This window comes from Neltuma alba, unplaced genomic scaffold (assembly GCF_004799145.2).
Source record: "Neltuma alba isolate B1F8T4 unplaced genomic scaffold, ASM479914v2 tig00006132_pilon, whole genome shotgun sequence".
Taxonomy (NCBI): Eukaryota; Viridiplantae; Streptophyta; class Magnoliopsida; order Fabales; family Fabaceae; genus Neltuma; species Neltuma alba.
In genome coordinates this window covers 1-21,049 of record NW_021634362.1, presented here as the reverse complement: position 1 = coordinate 21,049, position 21,049 = coordinate 1, and the positions used below count along the sequence as shown (strand labels likewise).

General features: G+C 34.1%; 3 protein-coding genes across 3 annotated transcripts; 1 reads left to right on the top strand and 2 right to left on the bottom strand.

Annotated features, from left to right (window-relative positions):
- Positions 1-39: 39 nt before the first annotated feature.
- On the bottom strand, positions 40-3,400 carry LOC114749705 (3-oxoacyl-[acyl-carrier-protein] reductase 4-like). The gene is made up of 11 exons (XM_028938249.1): positions 3,085-3,400; positions 2,769-2,911; positions 2,311-2,364; positions 1,607-1,687; positions 1,492-1,537; positions 1,320-1,414; positions 1,210-1,242; positions 868-1,002; positions 687-780; positions 481-563; positions 40-280 (listed from the first exon to the last, which is right to left on the bottom strand). The coding sequence occupies exons 1-11, from the start codon at positions 3,272-3,274 to the stop codon at positions 248-250; spliced, it is 987 nt and encodes a 328-aa protein (XP_028794082.1). The 5' UTR covers positions 3,275-3,400; the 3' UTR covers positions 40-247.
- A 3,724-nt stretch (positions 3,401-7,124) lies between these two features.
- LOC114749703 (protein Iojap-related, mitochondrial) lies at positions 7,125-9,483 on the bottom strand. Its single transcript, XM_028938247.1, has 4 exons — positions 9,106-9,483; positions 8,556-8,643; positions 7,973-8,064; positions 7,125-7,600 (listed from the first exon to the last, which is right to left on the bottom strand). The coding sequence occupies exons 1-4, from the start codon at positions 9,430-9,432 to the stop codon at positions 7,529-7,531; spliced, it is 579 nt and encodes a 192-aa protein (XP_028794080.1). The 5' UTR covers positions 9,433-9,483; the 3' UTR covers positions 7,125-7,528.
- A 6,634-nt stretch (positions 9,484-16,117) lies between these two features.
- LOC114749700 (cell wall protein RBR3) lies at positions 16,118-21,043 on the top strand (the record flags this gene model as incomplete). The annotated part of the gene is made up of 6 exons (XM_028938244.1): positions 16,118-16,383; positions 16,646-17,147; positions 17,257-17,365; positions 17,620-17,743; positions 18,261-19,004; positions 19,808-21,043. Coding segments are annotated over exons 2-6 (2,409 nt in total), but the record flags the coding sequence as incomplete, so codon positions are not given.
- Between the last annotated feature and the right edge of the window lie 6 nt (positions 21,044-21,049).

Here is a 21,049-nt window from a genome sequence, read left to right as displayed (position 1 = left end):
CATCGAAACTTCTCTTTCTATCTTATACCCCTCCAAAGTATCACCTATGTCACACATGTATTGTTATATTCGGAATCCCTTCTTACATAATTCATTTTTAATAAAAACATATTATTCAAAATTAATCACATAGCTGAACTCAATCGGTTCGCTAATATGATGAAAAAACTGTCCTAGAATGAAATACTGCGCAAGTGCCATACTGCAGAAGTCAAGATTCTGTGGCCAGTAGCACGAAATCGCTGATTCACATCACCATCCCTCCATCTATGGTTAATACCTGACAAAAAGCAAGTTTGGTCCAAATACGTTCTCAAAAAATGAATAAAAGGAGGGATGCAGGTAAATCATAGAATCTAAATTGACAGGGCAAGTTATAAACTATACTAAGCTCATGAGATATCCTAGCACACCATAAATTGGATAGTTTACGTGGGCAAATTCTGTTTATAAAACCATAAAGGCAGTATACAAATTTACCTGTCCAGTGATGTAACTGGCAGCAGGATCAAGAGCCAAGAATTCCACCAGTCCAGCGACTTCTTCTGGTTGGCCATATCTTCCTGGATCCAAGTGGAATGAGCAAGTTATCAAGATTTTCTTAAATTACTTATCAATTAAAAATTCCATTTAGAGATTCTTATTCTCCAGAGGCTGAAGTGTTTTTTTGGTCACTTATGACTCACCCAAGGGAATTGCCTCCAGAAACTTCTTCTCAATGTCAGGTCCTAGCTTGGCAGTCAAGTCAGATGCAATGAATCCAGGGGCAACTGCATTAACCTGGAAGGAAATGCCGGGTTATAAATCATCAGCTGGGAACCTGAAACTTGATGTTAGGCATAAAAGGTGACATATTTAGAGAATTACATTGATGTTTCTGCCAGCATATTCCCTTGCAACAGTTTTTGTCAGACCAATGACCCCTGCTTTTGCAGCACTATAATTAGTTTGACCAACATTCCCAATGAGACCAACAACTGATGCAATATTAATTATCCTTCCCTGCAGTAACGGCAGCAGACTGAGATACACAGGTTGAAAGCTTTAGTGACTACTTGATGCTATATTGCAAGTCATGGAATTAGAAAGCAATGGACTGAATCGACAGAGAGAGCAATCAGAATGAAGGCCAAAAGGTTCTGTCCAATAACACCCATACCCACACAAAAAAGTGAACATAATAATAATAATAATGACGTGTGATGTCACCTTTTTCTTCTTCATCATAATTTTGGCTGCTGCCTGCAAAACAAAAACCAGTTTAACTCAACAGAAGATCACGTTAATTAACATGAAAATCAAGGTGGGAAAATACTTACTTGTGTGCAAAGAAAAACAGCGGTGAGATTCAGATCAATGACCTCCTGCCATTGAGATGTCTTCATTCTCATTAACAAACCATCTCTAGTGATTCCTGAAATTAGGTTACCTTATTTCAGTATAACATTCACAACTGAAAGCTACTAGCACTGGATGTTTAATCCAAGTTACCTGCATTATTTACTAACACATCAACAGTTCCCCAAGCATCAACTGCCTGCAAATTTGAAAGTCATAAAGCTTCCTTGGTAGATAAATCTAAACTTGTTCATAAATATTTGCTCACAGTTTTAATCATAGACTCCACGTCACCTTCCTTAGAAACATCTCCCCCAAAGGCGAGAGCCTGTCCACCGAGAGCCTCAATCTGCAAGGAATTATCAAATATTCTTATAGAATATAGTCAATCAGTAGTTTCTGGAGCACTGGCTCAAACAACACAGATGATATGAGCTGATATCATGAGTACAATATGCCAAAAATGATATCGAGCATGAGTTCGTATAACTTTGCAGGATGGAAAGAACAAGAATGAAAATGATATTAGACTACCAATTTATATATGTAAAATAGTTTTCAGGAACTTCTTTTCAAAAATAATTATTTTTCTTCATCAACGTGACCTACACGAACTGTTTAAAGCACAGATTAGATAGCTTAACAGTAAAGGATCCTAAAACTGCAACCGAAAACAAAGATTCACGAAACGATAATGGGGGCAGAAAAAGGTAATGATCAGTATCATATATAAACATTAAGTTGAACAAATCATACACTCGCCTCCTTCGCACGGAAAAAATTACACAATCCTTTCTTCTGGGGAAGAGCAAAAGAAGAACATCAAACGGTTCTGGCTTTATAAATAATGACAACATCTAACAAGTGGCAATAGTTTGTTGACCAATTATGCTTGGCTAAATCCAGCATGATTATGGTGCAGAAAGGTCCCAATACAAATATTATCAGAAATTCATAAGAGCAGTTCTCTACCTCCTTGGAAACCTCCTCTGCTTCCTTGGATGACCTTGCATAATTAACCAGAACCTGTAATAGAAAAGCCAAGAACTTTATGGGCAGAATTAAAGCTTATATCATAACATTAACAAACTTGGAAGTGAAAGTCTCTCATTTTTCTTTAGCTAGCTAAAAATATGACAATCCAGCAAAATTAGCAAACTATCAATAAAATTTAAGTTCTTTCTTCCTCCCTAAACCTCTTAATTACCAAGAGACGATCAAGATCCACTGGTTTACCAAAGTTAATTTGACAGCAAAAAGTATCCGTTCCAAATTTACCATGCCACTTTAGAGTACGTAAAAAACAATTATTTGTCTCCAAACTGAAGAAATGTTTTTTCTCGACTATTACAAATCTGTGACAGTTACCGCTTAAAAAAAATGAGGAAAATGCTTTTTTTCCCCCTTTGAAGAGAAAAAGTGCCGCTAACCTTGCAACCTGCTTTACCCAAAGTCAATGCAATTGCTCGGCCAATGCCTCTGGATGCTCCAGTCACAATGACAACAGGAGCCTCCACATTCTGGGCTGTACGAGTTCCAGTTTCCTCGAGAGTAGCAGCATGGACTCTTATACCTGCGCTTGCCAAAGAAGGAAAAAACTCAAACGTAACATCAAGCAAAGATAAAACAATCTTGTTCCGACATAAATTTCCAATGTTACGATACAAGAACGAGAGGCTACCAGACAACAGACCAATTAAAAGACTAAAATACAAGGAAGAAACGAGAAAAGAGGGAGATCCATACCAGACGAACTCGGTGAAGAGTTCGATCTGCAGTGAAGAGCCAAAAGAGGACGGAGGTGACCCATTTTGGCTACATGGATTGGAGAGCATTGGCGCAGCTGACCGGCTTTGGTGTTAGTGATGCCACCAAACTTGTCTGAGACACCGGCGGCTTTGAAAGCCACAGCATTTGAAGCGGCAAAAGAAGCCATGGTATTACCCAAAAGCTCAGAGCAGTGAAAATGGTAACAAGAACGAGAGGCTACGAAATCCAAATGAATCGGAGAAACTGATCGATCCTTTTGTTACGACAAGGAGCTTCGATAGTAACGAAGAGTAATGGGCGATGCAAACAATGAGACTGCAGTCATCATCGCGCGGGTAAGTTAAAGCACCATGCAAATGTTGTGTTAGATTTCTGTTCTAACTCCACGTATCGTAATTCCACTATTCATCGAGGTACTATCTCCATTACGTTCTTTAGTATATCTTAGTGGGGTATTTGCTTCAGCCAACAAACACTTTTTAAAAGTTTTTTTCACGCAATTCATGTACTTATTTCCTTAATACTGGTCCTTATTATAAGACCCTATTTGACTTTTTATTTGGTCCTAATTATAAGACCCTAATCCATTTTGTCTATTATATTTATGCATTTTTTTCCAAGATAATCCTTCTAATAATGATAGTTTTAGCCAATATACTTAATTAGTAAGGATATTTTAAGAATGACAACACTTATTTATTATAAATAACCAACTTAACTTACTTCCTTAATCTCCTCAAATAAGTCAATTGGGTCTTATAATTAGGACCGGAGGAGTATATCTTAAGGGTATTTCATATGCTATGAAATTATTTTTAAAATTATGATTTTGTTTTTAACCAAACACTCTTTTAATATAAGAGTTCAAATTTAATCTGGTCTTCAATATAATATCCCAATTCACTTTATCTCGTATTTATCTATTTTTTTCTAAGGTAGTTATTGTAGTGGTTTCATCAAATGATAAGTCTAACTAATATACCTGATTAGTAAGATTAATAACTACTTTAACTAATTTTTTTAATCTACTTAAATTAATCAACTAACTTTTATATTAAGAATCAGACTAAGTACATTTCAGCAGTTAAATAACTAATATATACATATTATTGGAAAATGCTCTTATTACTGAGTAGAAAAAACATTCTTAAGGTACTTATAATTTCTTTCAATTTTTAATTTGGTACTTACGAGTTTTTTTCCATATTAAATTGTTTTATTTTATTTTATTAGCACAATTAATTTTTGTACATGGTCTAATTAATAATACTAGAGCAAAGTTACAGAGATTTATAATATTTAAATAGTAAAATTAAAATATTTCATAAGAAGAAAAAACATATAGATGCGAAATTAAAAATTGAAGAAAATTATAAGTACCTCAAGAATAGTTTTCCCAATTTTTTGCTTTGAAAGATAAGATGAATTGAGCTCTTGCGATAAATTTTCTAATCAAGTCCTACATTCAAGATCATAGAAGGTAAATAAAAATTTATTTATTTATTCACACGTTTGGGATCATATAAGCAGCAACACAAAAGGTAAAATGACATCCAAGAATATGGCAAGAAAGAAAATTATATAATCATCTCATAATTTTTGAAAATATGACGAAGGCTTGGGCTTTTATGGGGGAATAAAAGGATGATGGCATATTAAAATTGTAAGTTTTCTACTATTACTGGTAAATCATATGAAGTAGGGTAGCTAATTTCCTTTTCTTTAAAAAAAGACAGCTCTTTTTACATCATTTACAAGTGTCTCTTAATTAGCCGCAGGTTAGATATAAGGGACATTGTTGGCATTACATTCCTTTTTTATTCCATAAAGACCTAAGTTCTGCATTGTATTCTTCAAAATTTTCAAAACGCCAAACAACGACGTTGCTCCTTTAATAATGTTAATCAAGAGCACCTTTAATAGTGTTGGATTTAAAAGCTTATTTGAAATAACTTATAGATAATCTTTCAATCATAATTTACAGAACACAAAACAAATAAATTGGAAAAATTTTGCCTCAGTTTGTGCAAAACATGTTTATAAGTAATTCTAAACATAAATACCAGGAGACTCTTATTTTACATGCCACATCAACCCTCTTCTCCTCTGTTGGCCTGTTGGGCACGTCCCGTCCCGAAGAGGTCATTAAAGTAAACTAATTCCTCCAAACGACTGACAAAAGCATTTCACTTGATGATGAAAAATGTTTAAAGTCTCAATTAGTAGAGATAACATGACATATTATATCTTTCATTCGTATTTTATATGGACTAGTTAATCGCATTTTTCACACATCACACAAAATGTTAAAAATAAATTGTAATGCTTATTATTTGCAAATAATACAGTTTACCATATATATATATATATATATATATTGCCTAAGAAGTAAAAGGTTTTGATATTCACTTCAAAAAGGTTTTGATACTGATTGGTGCAACACTGGGACGTTAATTTTAGAGTACAATAAAATGCATTTTATTGTTTGAAAAATTAAAATTAAAAAACATTACGTCTTACTACCTCCGATCCTAATTATAAGAGCTAGTTGACTAATTTGAGAAGATTAAAGAAAGAAGTTAAGTTATTTATATACTCCTCCAGTCCTTAATATAGGACCCAATTGTTAAGTTAGTTTTGGTCCTAAATATAAGAACCATTTCTCATATATATCAATTTTCTCTAAATTACCCCTATAAATATTCCCTCAACCATAGTCAAGTAGAAGAGGAAAAGAAGGTATTAAGAAAGATGATTATGGTATTTTAGGAAAAACATGTCATATTTCTTATAATTAACTAACTTATCTAACTTTCTTAATCTAATCAAATTAGTTAAATGGGTCTTATATTAAGGATCGGAGGAGTATAATAAATAGGTGTTGTCTTTCCTAAAATATCCTTACTAATTAAGTGTATTGGTTAGAACTACTATTGTTAGAACGACTATCTTGAAAAAATATATATAAATATGATAAACAAAATATATTAGAGTCTTATATTTAGAATCAAAATAAAAGTAAAATAAAGTCTTATATTAAAGAGCGGAGGTAATATATAACAGTGTTTTGTGTATCTATATGTATCACTGTGTTACAATCCTATCTGCCAATGTTTTCAAGAAAGAAATCCTGTCTGTCAAATGAATTTAATTTCTCGTTTCGATTGAAGTTAGCTAGCAATACCCCACAATACAATCGCACAAAGGGAATTGGACTTTTCAATAAGTACGCATGATATCAAAATTTGAACGCATAATACTTGGAAAGAAAAGAGAGAGAGGAGGCCCATGAAGCCATAAATACCCAAAAAAAAAAAAAGATACTTAAATATCTCAAAAGTATCTATGAAAAAGTACCTAGCACCTAAAGTTTCTTTTAGCTCTTATATACCTTGAAAATTTATCTTCGTAGTAAAAATATCCTGCTCGTTATGTACTGTTAAATTTGATTGATAAATCATGCAGTGCAATTAGTATTTTAAACGGTCAAATTTAATAACAGATAACGGTTCAAGACAAAAATACCATGAAATAAAACTTCCAAGACATAAGAGCCAAAAACACTTCCAAGTACTAGGTGCTCTTTCATGTATACTTTTAGATCCCGTTTGATACGAATCATTAAAAACAAAAGACAAGGACTAGGATTACAATTAAAAAAAATTATTAAAACAAATCCTTAGCATGAATAATCACTTGTTACATAAGATTAAATAAATCCATGAAAGTAGGATTAGATAATACCACTTCCTCTCATGGTATTCCTCAATCTCACATGCACAGTTTTCTCTAATCCCATGTAAAGCAATCTCTTATGTTAAATATTATTTTCTCAATCTTAGTCTCAATTCCTATCTCATATTTTTAATATTTCGTAACAAACAGTACCTTAGGCTATTTAAGCACCTTACCCAATAACAAATTATCACTAAATATACAGCAGTAATACAATAATACCACGTTCCGTTTTATTCTTGATTTGAAAGATCAAAGATCTATTAAGCAAGAGTAGACTGTTTAACGTAATCAAGGGTGCTCTGTTTAACCTTGATTGAAGATAAAATATCTCCAAATTAAACACGAGAAAGAACGAGCATAAATATGCATATCAAAAGCTTATTGCCCTCTATCACCCCAAAATATTAGAGAGAGAGAGAGAGAGAGAAGCTTATTGCCCTCACTTTTGGTTAACTTTTTGGATCTTATTATAACAATAGCACTGCTCAGCATTCTAATACAAGCTATTTGGGATTCTAAACCAACGAAGCTGGGATTCAGTACGAGGACAAAAACGGATAACAAGGAGACCATGCGTCAAAACCTGATCTCTTCCTACTGTTTACAACTGATGCACCTGCACTTTCGTTGTTCACAAACAACAATTACAAGCTCCTTCACGACTCCTGCAGAGATACACTAATTAAGCACTCCTTTGTGCTCGTTTCTTAGAATTGTTTTTCCTGCGGATCTTAACCAAAGCGTTTCCCAAATCCTGAAAACAGAAATACAGACCTCAGACACCGAAATGGAGTTCACTTCGACATCCCATGAAAATCCAGACCAATATGCAGCTTTGAACAAGTTCATAAAAGGTGTTACTGAGCATGAACCATTATCCAATTAACGATGCTAAACTGAATTGAAAATTTTTTGTCAGAAGTATTAGAATTATGTTAATTTTAGATGTAATTTAAAAAATCAAGACGCCTATTTAAATCAAATTTCGATACTACCTAGAATAAATTAGCGAAGCTTCAATTTAGTTACCCTGGATTTATGAATCCAGTATACTTAGAACAGAACAATGTTACATAATATCCCCCCGAAGGGGGGGGGGGGCAACAAAAGCCCAAGAAACACGTACAGGTTCTTTGTCCAATGTCTCTGAGTTCCAAAGAGACTCCAAATTGTAATAAGCTCTGGCCTTTTCATCAAGAGCATGAACTATAACTCTACCTGAATCAATAAGGGAAAATCAAGGCATGTTTAGATCTAGCAAGTTATATAGGACCCACTAACGTATTTCAAATTGTTTCTGCAATAAAATTTAAGGACCAGTATAACAGCTGATAATCCCAATTGTCAGATATCATTAAAATGAATATTTGCGAACTCACATGGAGGAAATAGGAATGTTTGGGGGAAGAAAAGTCAACTTAGCTAGTATGTGACCCTTTTTTAGGAGGGGAGGGGGTTCTCTAGCTCCAATTAAAAAAAAAAAAAAAAGCTTCCTTATCACGGACAGAGCATAGTAAAAAAAATCGTCCTCAACTTCAGTTACACAATGTTATTGAATGGTACGATGCCTATAACAGGTTATTATCCCTCCTGTCATCCCTGACAATTTGCTGCCTTAGTTTTTAACTTTGTGGTTGTCCCAAATTAATCAGCTAACCCATTTCAGAAGTTTAAAAAAAAAAAAAAAGAGACAAAGCATCATCAGATACCAGAGTCAATTACGATCCACTTTCCTCCCTTTTGACCTTCCACACTAGGTAGCACCATTCGTTCAGCTCCTCTCTGCTTCTGCTTAGACTGGTTACACATAAGCACAGAACATGAAAGGATGGTGAGCATTATTCTCTGAACGGATAAATACAGAACACAGAAAATAACCATACCTAATAGCCAATATCTCAATTCAACCCAGCATAATATTTTCTTGTAAGTTAATTTTTGTCCTCCACCTAGTTCACTCAAATTCTCAGAAGTTTTTTTTTTTTTGGTGGCTATGGCAAGGATAACGGTCATAGAAAGACTACACACCAGGAGACATGTAAATCAGCAACCTTAATTGAACTAAATAAATTCGTATGCTCAATTATTTATGCAGTCTAATTACTCTGAACCAGAGTTTTGAAGTTGGACCTGATTCCTTCTATCTTTGTGCAACCGCAGTGGTTTCAACCAAACTAGCCATCCCTCTGTCCATTTCCGATAAATTTAATACACAAGAGACAAGCATGGCATTGCAAAAAACTGAACCAAGGGACCTACCTGGTAAATTAGAGCTTGAGCAATGTTCTTGACGTGCCAGGTCGACCTGCCAGTGGCAATCACCATATAATCCGCCCAATCACAGTGCTTGGGAACCGGCATGACCTTGACGTCGTCGGCTCTGACATCGCCCAGAACCTTCTCGATCTCCTGCAGATCCAAAAGGCCCTTATTAGGGCCATCACCGACGGACGAAGAGGAAGCATATTTGAAGTCTGAAAACGAAAACCCTGGCCTCCATGATGGTCGAGCCTCCGATAACGACGAAGAAAATGACGACGCCGTCGAAGAAGAGAGGAATGCACGAGCTCGTTGAACCGCCCACATAATCGAGTGCGCACCCGCTAAACCCAGCTTCCGTGGTGCTGCTTGCAGCCAGGGAGAACCGGGGATATTCGACGACGTCGTTTATGGTTTGTCCCCTCCTTCTATATAAAATGTTAAATAACTCATTTAAATTTAAATACATTTAAAAGTTTAAGCTAACTATAATAAAAATTATTAAATTATATTTAAATATAAAAAATTCAAAAACAATTTAGAAATATTTTTCTCTTTTTTAAATAAAAGGTTAGGCGAATTAAATCTTAAACTTTACATTTCAAATTGTTTAATTAATGCTAGGAGAATTTGAACATTTTGCTCTTTCTAAGATATGGACCAATTCAACTGACGTCTCTTTGGTACTGTCTTAAATTTTCCAGGAAAAAAAGAAAAAGACAAATTAGACAACAGGATAAAAGGATTAAAGTGCTAATTAAATTACATCTTCAATCAAAATAGGCGTTAAATTACATCAGAAAAGTAAGCTATATCTACTAAATTTTTAGGGTTAAATGCGTCTAACACCCCGAACTATTTACTCAGGTGCGTCCAGTGTCCTAAAGTAATTTTGGGTGCATCCAGTGTCCTAAACTAATTAAAATGGTGCGTCCATATTCCCGGTTAACAGAAATGTTATGTTTAATTGTTACTTTCCTGACTCGGTTTAAAGTTGATCCCAGATATTCTACATGGCAGACACATAGACACCCGATGTGTATTATTCTTACTCAAAAGTCAATTTATTTAGACGAAGAGGAAGAAAATAAATTCAATTTTGAGTAAGAATAATACACATCAAATGTCCATATATCTGCTATTTAGAATATTTGGGGTCAACTTTACGCTAATTCATGAAAGTAACAGTTAAACATAACATTTCTGTTAGTCTGGGATATGGACGCACCATTTTAATTAGTTTAGGACACTAGATGCACCCAAAATTACTTTAGGCCACTGGACGCACCTGGGTAAATATTTGGGGTGCTGGACGCGCCTTAACCCAAATTTTTATACTACCTCCAGTCCTAATTATAAAAGCTAGTTAACTAATTTGAAGAGATTAAAGAAGTAAGTTGAGTTAGTTATTTGTTCTAAATAGGTGTTGTCTTTCCTAAAATATCTTTGCTAATCAAGTGTATTAGTTAGAACTACCATTGTTAAAAGGACTACTTTGAAAAAAAATGTATAAATATGAGAGACAAAGTGGATTGGAATCTTATATTTATGATCAAAATAAAAGTCAAACAAAATCTTATAGTAAGGACCGGAGATAGTAGTATACTACGGATTTTCCAAATATCATATATTAGAGTCTCAAAAATTATTTTTATTATTGTAAATTTAAATTAGATAAAAAATCATGTATTTTGGTTTCATTTAAAAATAAAGAAAACCTTTCTAAAAGTAAAAATACATTTTAATTTATTTTTAGTATTAATCTCAATACTTGTCTTTTGCCTTTTTTTTTTGGTAATTTGGTTTGTGTATAACGTATATATATCATTTAACTAGTGTATATTTACATAGAATTACATAAAAGAAAATATTAATTCATATCATCACTATCACGATAATATAAAATATTAAATTTATAACAGATTATACTTTTAATAAACAATGAATGATGCCATCTCAAATTCGTTTAAATATATGGAGGCTCCCAAACAAATATAAGTAAAATGTTAAATAATAAATATCAGGAAAATGGATATAACGACAGGGTGATACCCCTGTCTCTTTTAAATTAAACCATCTTCATGTTGTTTTGCCCCAATAAAAATCTTGCTTCCATGCATGCATGCGCCAGAAACGCGCGCACACAAATAAAAGAACCAGGGAAAATTATAACGAAGGATGTGTAGAAAATTATATTTATCAATTATTTAAAAATATTAATACAAACTTTTATCTTTTAAGTTTACTCTCATTTTTATTTTAGTTTTTCAAGTTTCAAATTATAAGTTTTGGTCTCTCAAATTTTTTTTATTCAAAACATCACTTCTTATAACCTAATAAAAACTTGAACAATTTTACTATTTGAGGAACCAAAACATATGATTTGAAATTTCTAAGAGTAAAATCAAAATGAGAATAAACTCGATGGATTAAAAATTATATTTACACTATTTACAAAGACCTAACATTAAGATATAAATCTTAAAATACTAAATTGCCCTCAAACACAGCCCTGCTGTGATTCACCCTCGTGGATGGTAATCTTCTGGATTTCTGGCTGCCATCACGGCGGACTCCGGCAGGCCCTTGATTAGGCCTTTTCTTATTTGTTTGAACCCAATTTCTCAGGCAGAGGTCATGCAATGGGCATTCGAATGTTGCTCTCTTGTAGGGAGAATGGAACTTGAGGTCTGGAAGAAACCTGTTGCAGGTCGTTGAATTACGATTTGTCATCTTGCGATTGAATGGTGGACATTTGTGTTTTTTCCCTCCGCCGGCAAAAATGGGAGACTTGATATATGAGGTGGCGGTGGGACATGGTTTTTTAAGCCGTCTAGGTGAGGCTTCAGGTTTCTACAATGCCGACCCAGCAACTCATTTTGGATCAAATGGGGGAAAATAGAGGATTCCCCCCCCCCGGGTTGATAAATTGCATAGTTGGGTGTGACAGTGATGAGTGAATCTAACGGCTAAAGTGATGCGGTGTTGGTGGGGAAGTGAGGAACGGCCAGTGGGAGAGAAGAAGGGAGAGAATAGTGGGAAGCTTTTCAGGGGAAGTCACCAGATGGGAAAGAAGATGGTGGCGTCAACTCGGGGAGGCAAGGAGTCTTGGGGCAATTTAGTAATTGTAAATTTATGTTTTAGATTTTTGTCCTTATAAATAAATAATTACAATTTTTATGGTCTTTTTCAATAAATATCATTTTTCCTAAATGCTTTCCTTTAATTTTCCCTAAGAGCTATGTAGATATTATATCTATATTTATATTTTCCTTTATATATAAATATGTAATTCTAAAATATATATTCTATTTATGCACTTGTTACAAACTATTCTTTTTCATGCTTACATTATTAAGAATGTACTCCTTCATATCTTTACTACAAGACCCCCTGTAAAAGAGATCGATTGTAATAAAATATAAGGTGCTTGAGATATTAATTAAGTTTTTCTTCTATTATTACTTATATTTAAAGTCATTAACAATAAAATATACCCCTCCGGTCTTAAATATAAAACTCATTTTATAGTGTTTTTACACTACAAAATAGATCTTATATTTATGATTGTTAATGACTTTAAATATAAGTAATAATAGAAGAAAAACTTAATTAATATATCAAGTAATTACACTACAAAATGGGTCTTATATTTAGAATCAGAAAGAGTAATATGTACAATTTTGAAAAAAATTTCACTTAAATATGGATATTGTTAGAAGTTTATTTCATTTTTAGATAAGGCCAATTTGAAATGCCTTACAAATAGTTTTTCAATCGTAATTTATAAAACAAAAAATAAATATATAATAAAAGTTTTATCTTTACTTATATAAAATGTGTTTATAATCTTAATTCCAAAGGAGCTAAAAGTTAACCACACAATCATCCATCCTTAATTTTGGTGACATAGTTAAAAGGGTCTTATAAGTTGGAGAAAGTGACAAATTATTCTCTCACATCATATCATTGAGACTTGATTTTTTTTTTTTTTGCCGTTAAGAGCTTAACAAACTTAAATGAAGAATGATGAATACACAATCATCCTTCCTTAATTCTGGTGAGATAGTTAAAAGGGTCTTATAAGTTGGAGGAAGTGACAAATTATTTCCTCATATCATATCATTGAGACTTGAATTTTTTTTTTTGGTCGTTAAGTGCTTAACTAACTTTTATCCATTTATTGAAGAAGGATGAATAGAAATATATTATCATGATTGTTAATATAAGAGTTAGTTGACTAATTTAAGTAAATTAAAAAATTTTGTTAAGTTAGTTATTCATAAAAAATTAAGTGTTATCTTTTTCAAAATATCATTGTTAATCATATATATTAGTTAGAATAACCATTTGATATAACATTTAATAACTATTATGAGGATTATTTTGAGAAAAAATAGATAAATATGATATATAAAATGGATTGATATTTTATAGTTAGGATTAAATTAAATATCAAATTAGACTAATTGCTAATTAAATTTAAATTGATCATGTGAGAGAGATTTGCGGTCGGAGAGCGAGAGATGAGAGTAAGAGACGAGGTTTTTCTTTTTTCCCCCCTCAATTATTTGGTTTGCCAAGTGAAAAGACAGAAGAGATATTAAATTAAAAGCGGAAGATATGCAAATCCATCCCATTTCTATTTCCCTATTCAAACTCAAAACACTTAAACATTTGAGGGAATACGGCCCCAAAGCATCTTTCTTACTTAATTATTAATTTAATAATTTGAAGAATCCAAACTATCAGCCGGATCATTCTATTATATACTCAGATGTTTTTTTTTTTGGGAGGTACAATTGTTAATTATTGTAGACCTACTATAACTTTTATTTATTTGTCCACTTGAAATTAAAAAAAAAAAAAGGGTCATGACCGTTGGTTCTATTGCTTTAAAAAAGTTCTATTTAACCACCTTTAATTAATTTTAAAATCCATAGAATCCAACATAAACATAATGCCATGCCATCACATAAGAAATAATTATAAAAAAAAAACTACAAGGAAAAAATAAATTAAAAATAATGATGCAACTAAGTTCATTAATTAAATGAGGTTAGAACCAAATAAATGAGCTGTGTGGGGATATATAAATAAAATGATCAAAATGAAATGATTAGCGTGAGGGCTTTTGAAGTATCCTTTTGTCTCACCCTCCAATTAAAGTGACATGATAATAATAATAATAACAATAATAATAATTAATCTATGGATTAACTAATAGTGCAACCCAAACACACACAGCTAGCAATTAGCTAATCATAACGTAGTTGTTATGTTGACCTTATCTTTCTATGTCCCACATAACCCCTTTCTTTTTCTTTCCTTTATTCTCAAGTTTCTTTCTCATTTTCTCGGCTTTATTGTTTGGCATTTATATTTTTTTTAAAACAATATTTGGCACCTATATATATATATATATATATATTATATAATATAAAACTTGTTCACTATTACAACTCGTTTTTTTGTTGTTTCTAGAAAAAGACTTTTTGAGGCTCCAAATATGACTAATTAGGACGCATTACTTGTTTAACATGTTAAGCTCACCAAAACGATGCCTTTGAATGTGATTGTTCAATGCACTTTGTTTTAGACAGTCTGGCTAATCTTCCTCACTTTGTGCATTTCGTTATATTATTCCCAGTAAAAGAGATATTTTTATCCTAAAATATTTTTATTATTCCAGTGAAAATTATACAGTTCACAAAATTGTGTCCCTTTTTTGTGTAACGTCATGAATTTTGATAGTAATCAGCATTACATAGTCTGAAAACTTTTGAGTTTTATTTCATTTATTTTGTCAATTCATATAATTAGAAATAAATAATTTTGAATAAAAGCCTAAAAAACCAAAAGCAGCACAAAAGAGACAATTCATCATTCATTATTTTGAATTTTGAAATTTAATAAAAATTGAATGCATGTATTATAATAAGGGAAAAATTTAGTAACTTAGAATATTATTTTGGTGTGATCAAGTCACCAGGATGAAGTTTGGGACCCCTGCTATAATGCATTAAAAAAATCATGTTTGTGCTGCAATTTTAAATAAAATCACTTATGTACCACATTTGAGAAATTCATGAAAGGATTTATACTTTATACTAATGCATTGTGAAAATATTGGCAATAAATAGATATTTAATTAGCATTTAATGGTGACTTTAATTACTTATCCTTGACACTCAACTAATCTTGAAGAATTAAATCAAACATAATAATAAGGAGGATCTATATTGAATTATATATATATATTCATATATTTGTATGGACAGAAATTTAGTATGGTATTTTTGTACGTAAAAGTAATAATTGGTGGCTATCAATTTCCAAGCCATTGCTTGTACAACGACCAACCTTTGCTTTAAAAGTTGGAACACAATTGGGCATTAAATGATCCCACACATGTTTTGAACCATACCAATTATAAAGTGATGTCCAAAAAAATTACCCATTATAATTGTAAAGTGAAACCATATAGTATTATGGTTTTACTTTTGAATTTTGAATGTTTCAGCAAATAAATGATTATAGATCCATTAAAAAAAAAAGGACAAGTATATGATTAGAAGGGACATGTTAGTTAGTGATAAACAAAAAAAATAAATGACATGCTGGATATAAATTTAACAAATAATAAACTAATTAAAAACTTTTCAATAAGAAGAGAATTTTTTAGTAATGTATTTTTTCCGCCTGAAAATGTTGTATCTAATCAAACAGGTAAAAAAGAAGCTAACCTTTCCAAATATATGAAATAACGTATTCCACAATGAAAAATGAAAGTTTGCCAGAAGAAAAAAAATTGATATGCTTTATTATTTCTTACATTAAAATTAATCTATAAGCTTTATGTTTTAGATAACCTAATATAAAAATAAATGAATAATACGGGATAAGCAGAAATTAAAAAATTATTATTATTTTAAAAGAATGCTTCTTGTTGCGGAAAGGAGCATATCAGACGACAGCAACAAGAGGTTTTGGATATTCTTAATTTTCACTTCTGAATTGTTTTTTAGCAAAAAGAATTATAGAAGAGAGAATGCGAGAAAATTTTGGGTTTGTTGCAACCGTCCGATTCCTGTAAAGCTTCGATCTGTACTTTGGTCGCCACTTTCAGGTCATGAATGCTATAGATCCGACTGTCTGAAACAGAATTCGTCGCATTGTAATTGGCATTTGAGCTCTGTTTTATCTTCGAACTTGGGATCCTAAGCGCACTCTTCGAGCTTCCATTCCGTGTTTGAAGCAATTTGAATTGGGAAATTGGTAAGTCATGTCCTGTCTGCTGCTTTGCAGTGGTGGGTTTCACTTTGTACTTCGAACTTCAATGCTTACTTAATGGGCAGTGAAGTTGAATTTTTGTTTGACTTAGACCCTCTTTTCAGTGAGAATAGTGCAAATTGTGATCTGCAAATGGCAAATGTTCTAGGGTTTCCGACTCTTAGACATTTGCAGAATGAATTTATCAATTTGGTTTCGGATATTTGTTACATTTGGCTTTTAAGACTTTGTTTTATGAATGGTACAGTTGCTCCTGCCGTTTTGCATGTTTACTTGCATTCTTGCGATATATGCGCTCCAGTTGACTCGATCACACTGAGTGTCAGGTCAATGCGTGTTTGGATTGAGTTAAACTGAAGGTCGAGAGGACAGCAACTGGCGTACAAGTTTGAGTGCGGTTGCTGCCAAAACTGATTGTTGGGGCTTGAATTTCTAATCAGCTCGAGCTATATGTCAATTCTGGGTTGCACTATAGACTTCTGTAGGTCATCGATTTTGGGCTGTATGGAGAGCTCCAGGTGACATTTCTCTAGTACAATCTTGGGTAGCGGAAATGCCTCCTTCCCCAGCATTGAGATTCTCTCCTGGAAGAGAGCCAAAAACAGTCAGCCACAAGCGTGGGCGCAGTCTTGAAGGTGGATTACTCTACAGGGAGAAAGATGATGATCTTGCTTTGTTCAATGAAATGCAGTCCAGAGAATCAGAGAATTTTTTGCTTCAGTCATCAGATACCGTTGAAGACCCATTCTGTAATCTTCTTAAGGGCACCCTAAAACAAAACTTATATGTGGTTTTGGTACATTTTTCTTGAGTAATAATCATGCATTTCTCCTTTTTGCCTTAACCTCTAATTTACAGCTGTGAAGTTGAGACATTTTTCTGATATTAAGCTTGGAATCTCCGTTCCTGGTCGAGGAGAAAGCAGCGGACTGCTTAATGCAGACGGTGACAAGAATGACTATGACTGGTGTGTTGTGCTTTTCTCCCTTTTTTGATTCTTTTTTTTTGGGGGGGGGGGGTGTTAAATGATGTTCGATGATACAGTCCTTTACATGATTCAAAGCCAAGCATTTGGGTTCGTCATTATTCCACTTCAACACCTGTATTTTTTGTAGGTCCATAGTTCAACTATTAAAGCGAGGCTTGAGACTTTGATGTGCATAAAGTGATTTCTGGTGTGCAATGCTTAGTTTTCTAATACTTTGTTTATTGTTTTTCAAGGTTACTGACGCCCCCAGACACACCACTTTTTCCTTCATTAGATGAGGATGAGCCACCACCAATCAATGTTCCGAGCCGGGGAAGGCCTCAGAGTAAACCCATTTCCATATCGAGATCTTCTACGGTGAGCTTTTGAATCTTATTACATTATGCATAATTGTATACTCTTTTCATTTCAAGTAAATGCTCTTGAAGCATAGAAGGTGATGTAAAATAGGGAGGGGGGAGGGGAGAGAGAAGAGAAAGGAGGTAGAAATTGAGAGAAATTGAGGGATAAAGAAGAACTTGAAGGAGAGAGTGAGCACAATTTTCATCTTTATTCAATTCATCAAAAGAGGCCTGACAACTAAGAAACCTTAGAGTTATTCGTAAAGCTCTAGGTATGATTACTTAAAATAATAAAATCTAAAGCTAAAATAATCCTTAAAAGATGATAGTGATAAAATAAGGTAATTCCTATTAAATCCTGATTAATCCTTATTCAAGGTAAATCTGAAATATATCTTGATAAAATACCCCAATCTTTATAAAACATTGAGTCCTAGTTATTGCATAGCAATAATAAGACAATCTTATGTGTCACTAATTAAGTATTCAGTCAGGAAAAATCTTATCTCATATCGGATGTTTACCCCGTTCAGATGGAAAGAAGTCGCAGAAGTAGCAGGGGGAGTGCAAGTCCAAATCGCCTTAGTCCATCTCCTCGTACTGGAAATAGCACATCCCAGTCACGGACTGGGCCATCATCAGTGTCCAATTCCAGCCCAACTCAAAACTTGCGGCATGCTACTCCGTCAAGAAGACCATCTACTCCTCCAAATAAGCCTTCAACACCTGCACCGAGGTCCTCTACTCCTACTCCTAGGAGAATGAGCACTGGCTCCAATGGGCCTGTATCAGGGATCAGGGGAACTTCCCCAGTCAAGACAAGTCGTGGAAACTCTGCTTCACCAAAGATAAGGGCATGGCAAACTAATATCCCTGGTTTCTCCTCTGAAGCTCCCCCAAATCTTCGAACCTCTCTGGCTGACAGACCAGCATCATATGTGAGGGGTTCATCACCTGCATCCAGGAATGGAAAGGATCCTACCACTAGATACAGTAGGCAGTCAATGTCTCCAACTGCTTCTAGAAGCAGTAGCTCATTTCATAGTCATGATAGAGACCGATTTAGCTCACGCAGCAAAGGTTCTATTGCATCATCTGGTGATGATGATACTGACTCTATACAGTCCATCCAAGTGGGTAGTTTAGACCGGCTAAGTTCAAGAAGGAGTAGCTCAGTTATAAATAACAGAACTCCTGCCATTTCCAAGAAGACTGCCAAAACGGTGTCTCCAAATTCTGCTCCAAAAAGATCATTTGACCCTGCCCTTCGCCAAATGGTATTCTAATATTTGATTTAATTAAAATAATATACTTTCAGCTCTTTATGGAATACTGCCAAATTTGTTGACAATCGATTTTGAAAGTGTTCAATTCTTAATTTGTCATACCATTACAAGATCAATTAGTTTGGACAGTCATCCTTGTTCCTAGGTCTCTTACCCACTTATACATGCATTCACACATGTGAGCACACACGCACACTGCAGTTTCTCTTCATGAATCCTTTGCCACAAAAATGCTGTCTATTTCTACTGAAGCAATTAATGATAAAGTGTACTCATTCAATTTGTGATTCTCTCTGCACGCCAATAAAGGAACTTCGCAAAAGTTTGTTTTATTTATAAAATAATTTCAGACACAATCCCGAATTTATCTAAGATTTTCCATTTCAATGATGATATTGGATGCCTGCTTGTACATTGTATATGATAAGTCAACTATTCTTAGTAATTGATTTCAAATTAATTAACGATGAAGGTTGGATTTATTGTTGCACTGAAGTGAGATGCCTAAAGTGAATTTATTTCAAATTAATAAAGTGAGATGCCTGATCAAGCATGAGTTATTAGCGTGTTCTCTTGGTTGGCATATTTGATACTTATAGTGCCAGAGGTGCTTATAAAATGTTTGGTAAGAGATTAATTAGAAAATATTTGGTGTTAATCTATTGGATTCAGATCTAGACATTTGCAATATCTCCCGGTCTCCCTTTATCATGATTTATTTTATTAAATGTATGTTAATTTTTTATAGTAATCAAAGTTCTAACTCATCGCAGACGCCATTCAATGTTGTGCAGGATCGAAAAAGTCCTCAGAACATGTTCAGGCCACTTTTGTCAAGTGTGCCAAGTACTACCTTTTATGTTGGAAAAGCAAATTCTGCTCGCAATAATTCTCTGGTATCCAGGAATTCCTCAATCACAACAAGCAGCAACGCCAGCTCTGATCAAGGTACAAGTATTGCACTTGATACTGAAGGGAGTGATCACAACCAGGATGATGTGGCTAGTGAAGCTGAGAAAATACCATATCCTGATATACATGAAGAAGTCTTTGCCTTTGATAAGGATGATGTGATGAATGCTGATACTGGGCATGAGATCGCCAATGAATCAGTTGATGCACATCTTAATGAAAGTAAAGGCTCTAAGATTGATTGCGGTCCCACTATAGCTGAAGAGTCCTTATACCATGGTATTGCTGCTGCCACCATTGAAAGTTCAGAAACTACCAATGCCAAAACTGATATTATGGAAACTGATGGTTTTGAAAATACAGCAATCTGTTCTCAATGTGGTTGTCGATATGAGGCCTCTGATCAAACAGAGAAGGATGTTAGACTTTGTCCAGAATGCAGTGGGAAGTATACAATGCTGAGAGTCATCCCCCAGGAGACAGTTTTGGCTGTCGCCGAAGACTCTTCAATGTTTTCTACTAATGGGTCCACTGAAGAAAAACCAGGAGCTGAAACTGACCAATTAATGGTTTCATGTGAATTGCCTCAAGATACCAATGTGGATGGTGAGAGAGGTGCTGAACGAAGCCAAACGTCATACAGTGAGGTAATCCAGGATCAGTCACAACAAATTCCTCCTCCAAGCTCAGCAGCAGAGGGAAGTGGCGAGATGCCCGCCAACCAGTTAGACATGGACCAATCAGGAGCTGATGGCAGAAATCCTTATAGTAATGTTGGGGACCAGCAGTTGTATCACCACAATGATCGCCGAAATTCAAAAATGGACCTCTTGGGAGGAGCTGGCATATCTGTATTGCTGAAGAGGTCAAGCAGCAGCAAAGGACCGGTAGTTCAAGGCAGGACTTTTACTGCCACGACCATATCTTATGATGATATATCTCTTGCAAGAGGGAGTGTAAACAGCTTCAGAAGTTCTACTGGGCATGGAAGTTATTCTGCCTCATCATCAGTTGATTTCAGCCCAGCCAAAAAAATGGACTCCGGCATGCAGCGACAGTTAAGTAGCAGGAAGTTGGATGTAGATGGTGGGCATGATATAAGGATCAAGCATGAAAGAAGTGGG

Coding starts and splice junctions, on each gene's coding strand:
- LOC114749705 (XM_028938249.1), bottom strand. CDS start 3,274: ATGGCTTCTTTTGCCGCTTCAAATGCTGTGGCTTTCAAAGCCGCCGGT. Junction 2,365..2,768: donor TGGGTAAAGCAGGTTGCAAG/GTTAGCGGCACT, acceptor TTTCTATTACAG/GTTCTGGTTAATTATGCAAG. Junction 1,243..1,319: donor CTGTTTTTCTTTGCACACAA/GTAAGTATTTTC, acceptor TTTGTTTTGCAG/GCAGCAGCCAAAATTATGAT.
- LOC114749703 (XM_028938247.1), bottom strand. CDS start 9,432: ATGTGGGCGGTTCAACGAGCTCGTGCATTCCTCTCTTCTTCGACGGCG. Junction 8,065..8,555: donor GTGGATCGTAATTGACTCTG/GTATCTGATGAT, acceptor TTATTGATTCAG/GTAGAGTTATAGTTCATGCT. Junction 7,601..7,972: donor AGACATTGGACAAAGAACCT/GTACGTGTTTCT, acceptor TTCTGTTTTCAG/GATTTGGGAAACGCTTTGGT.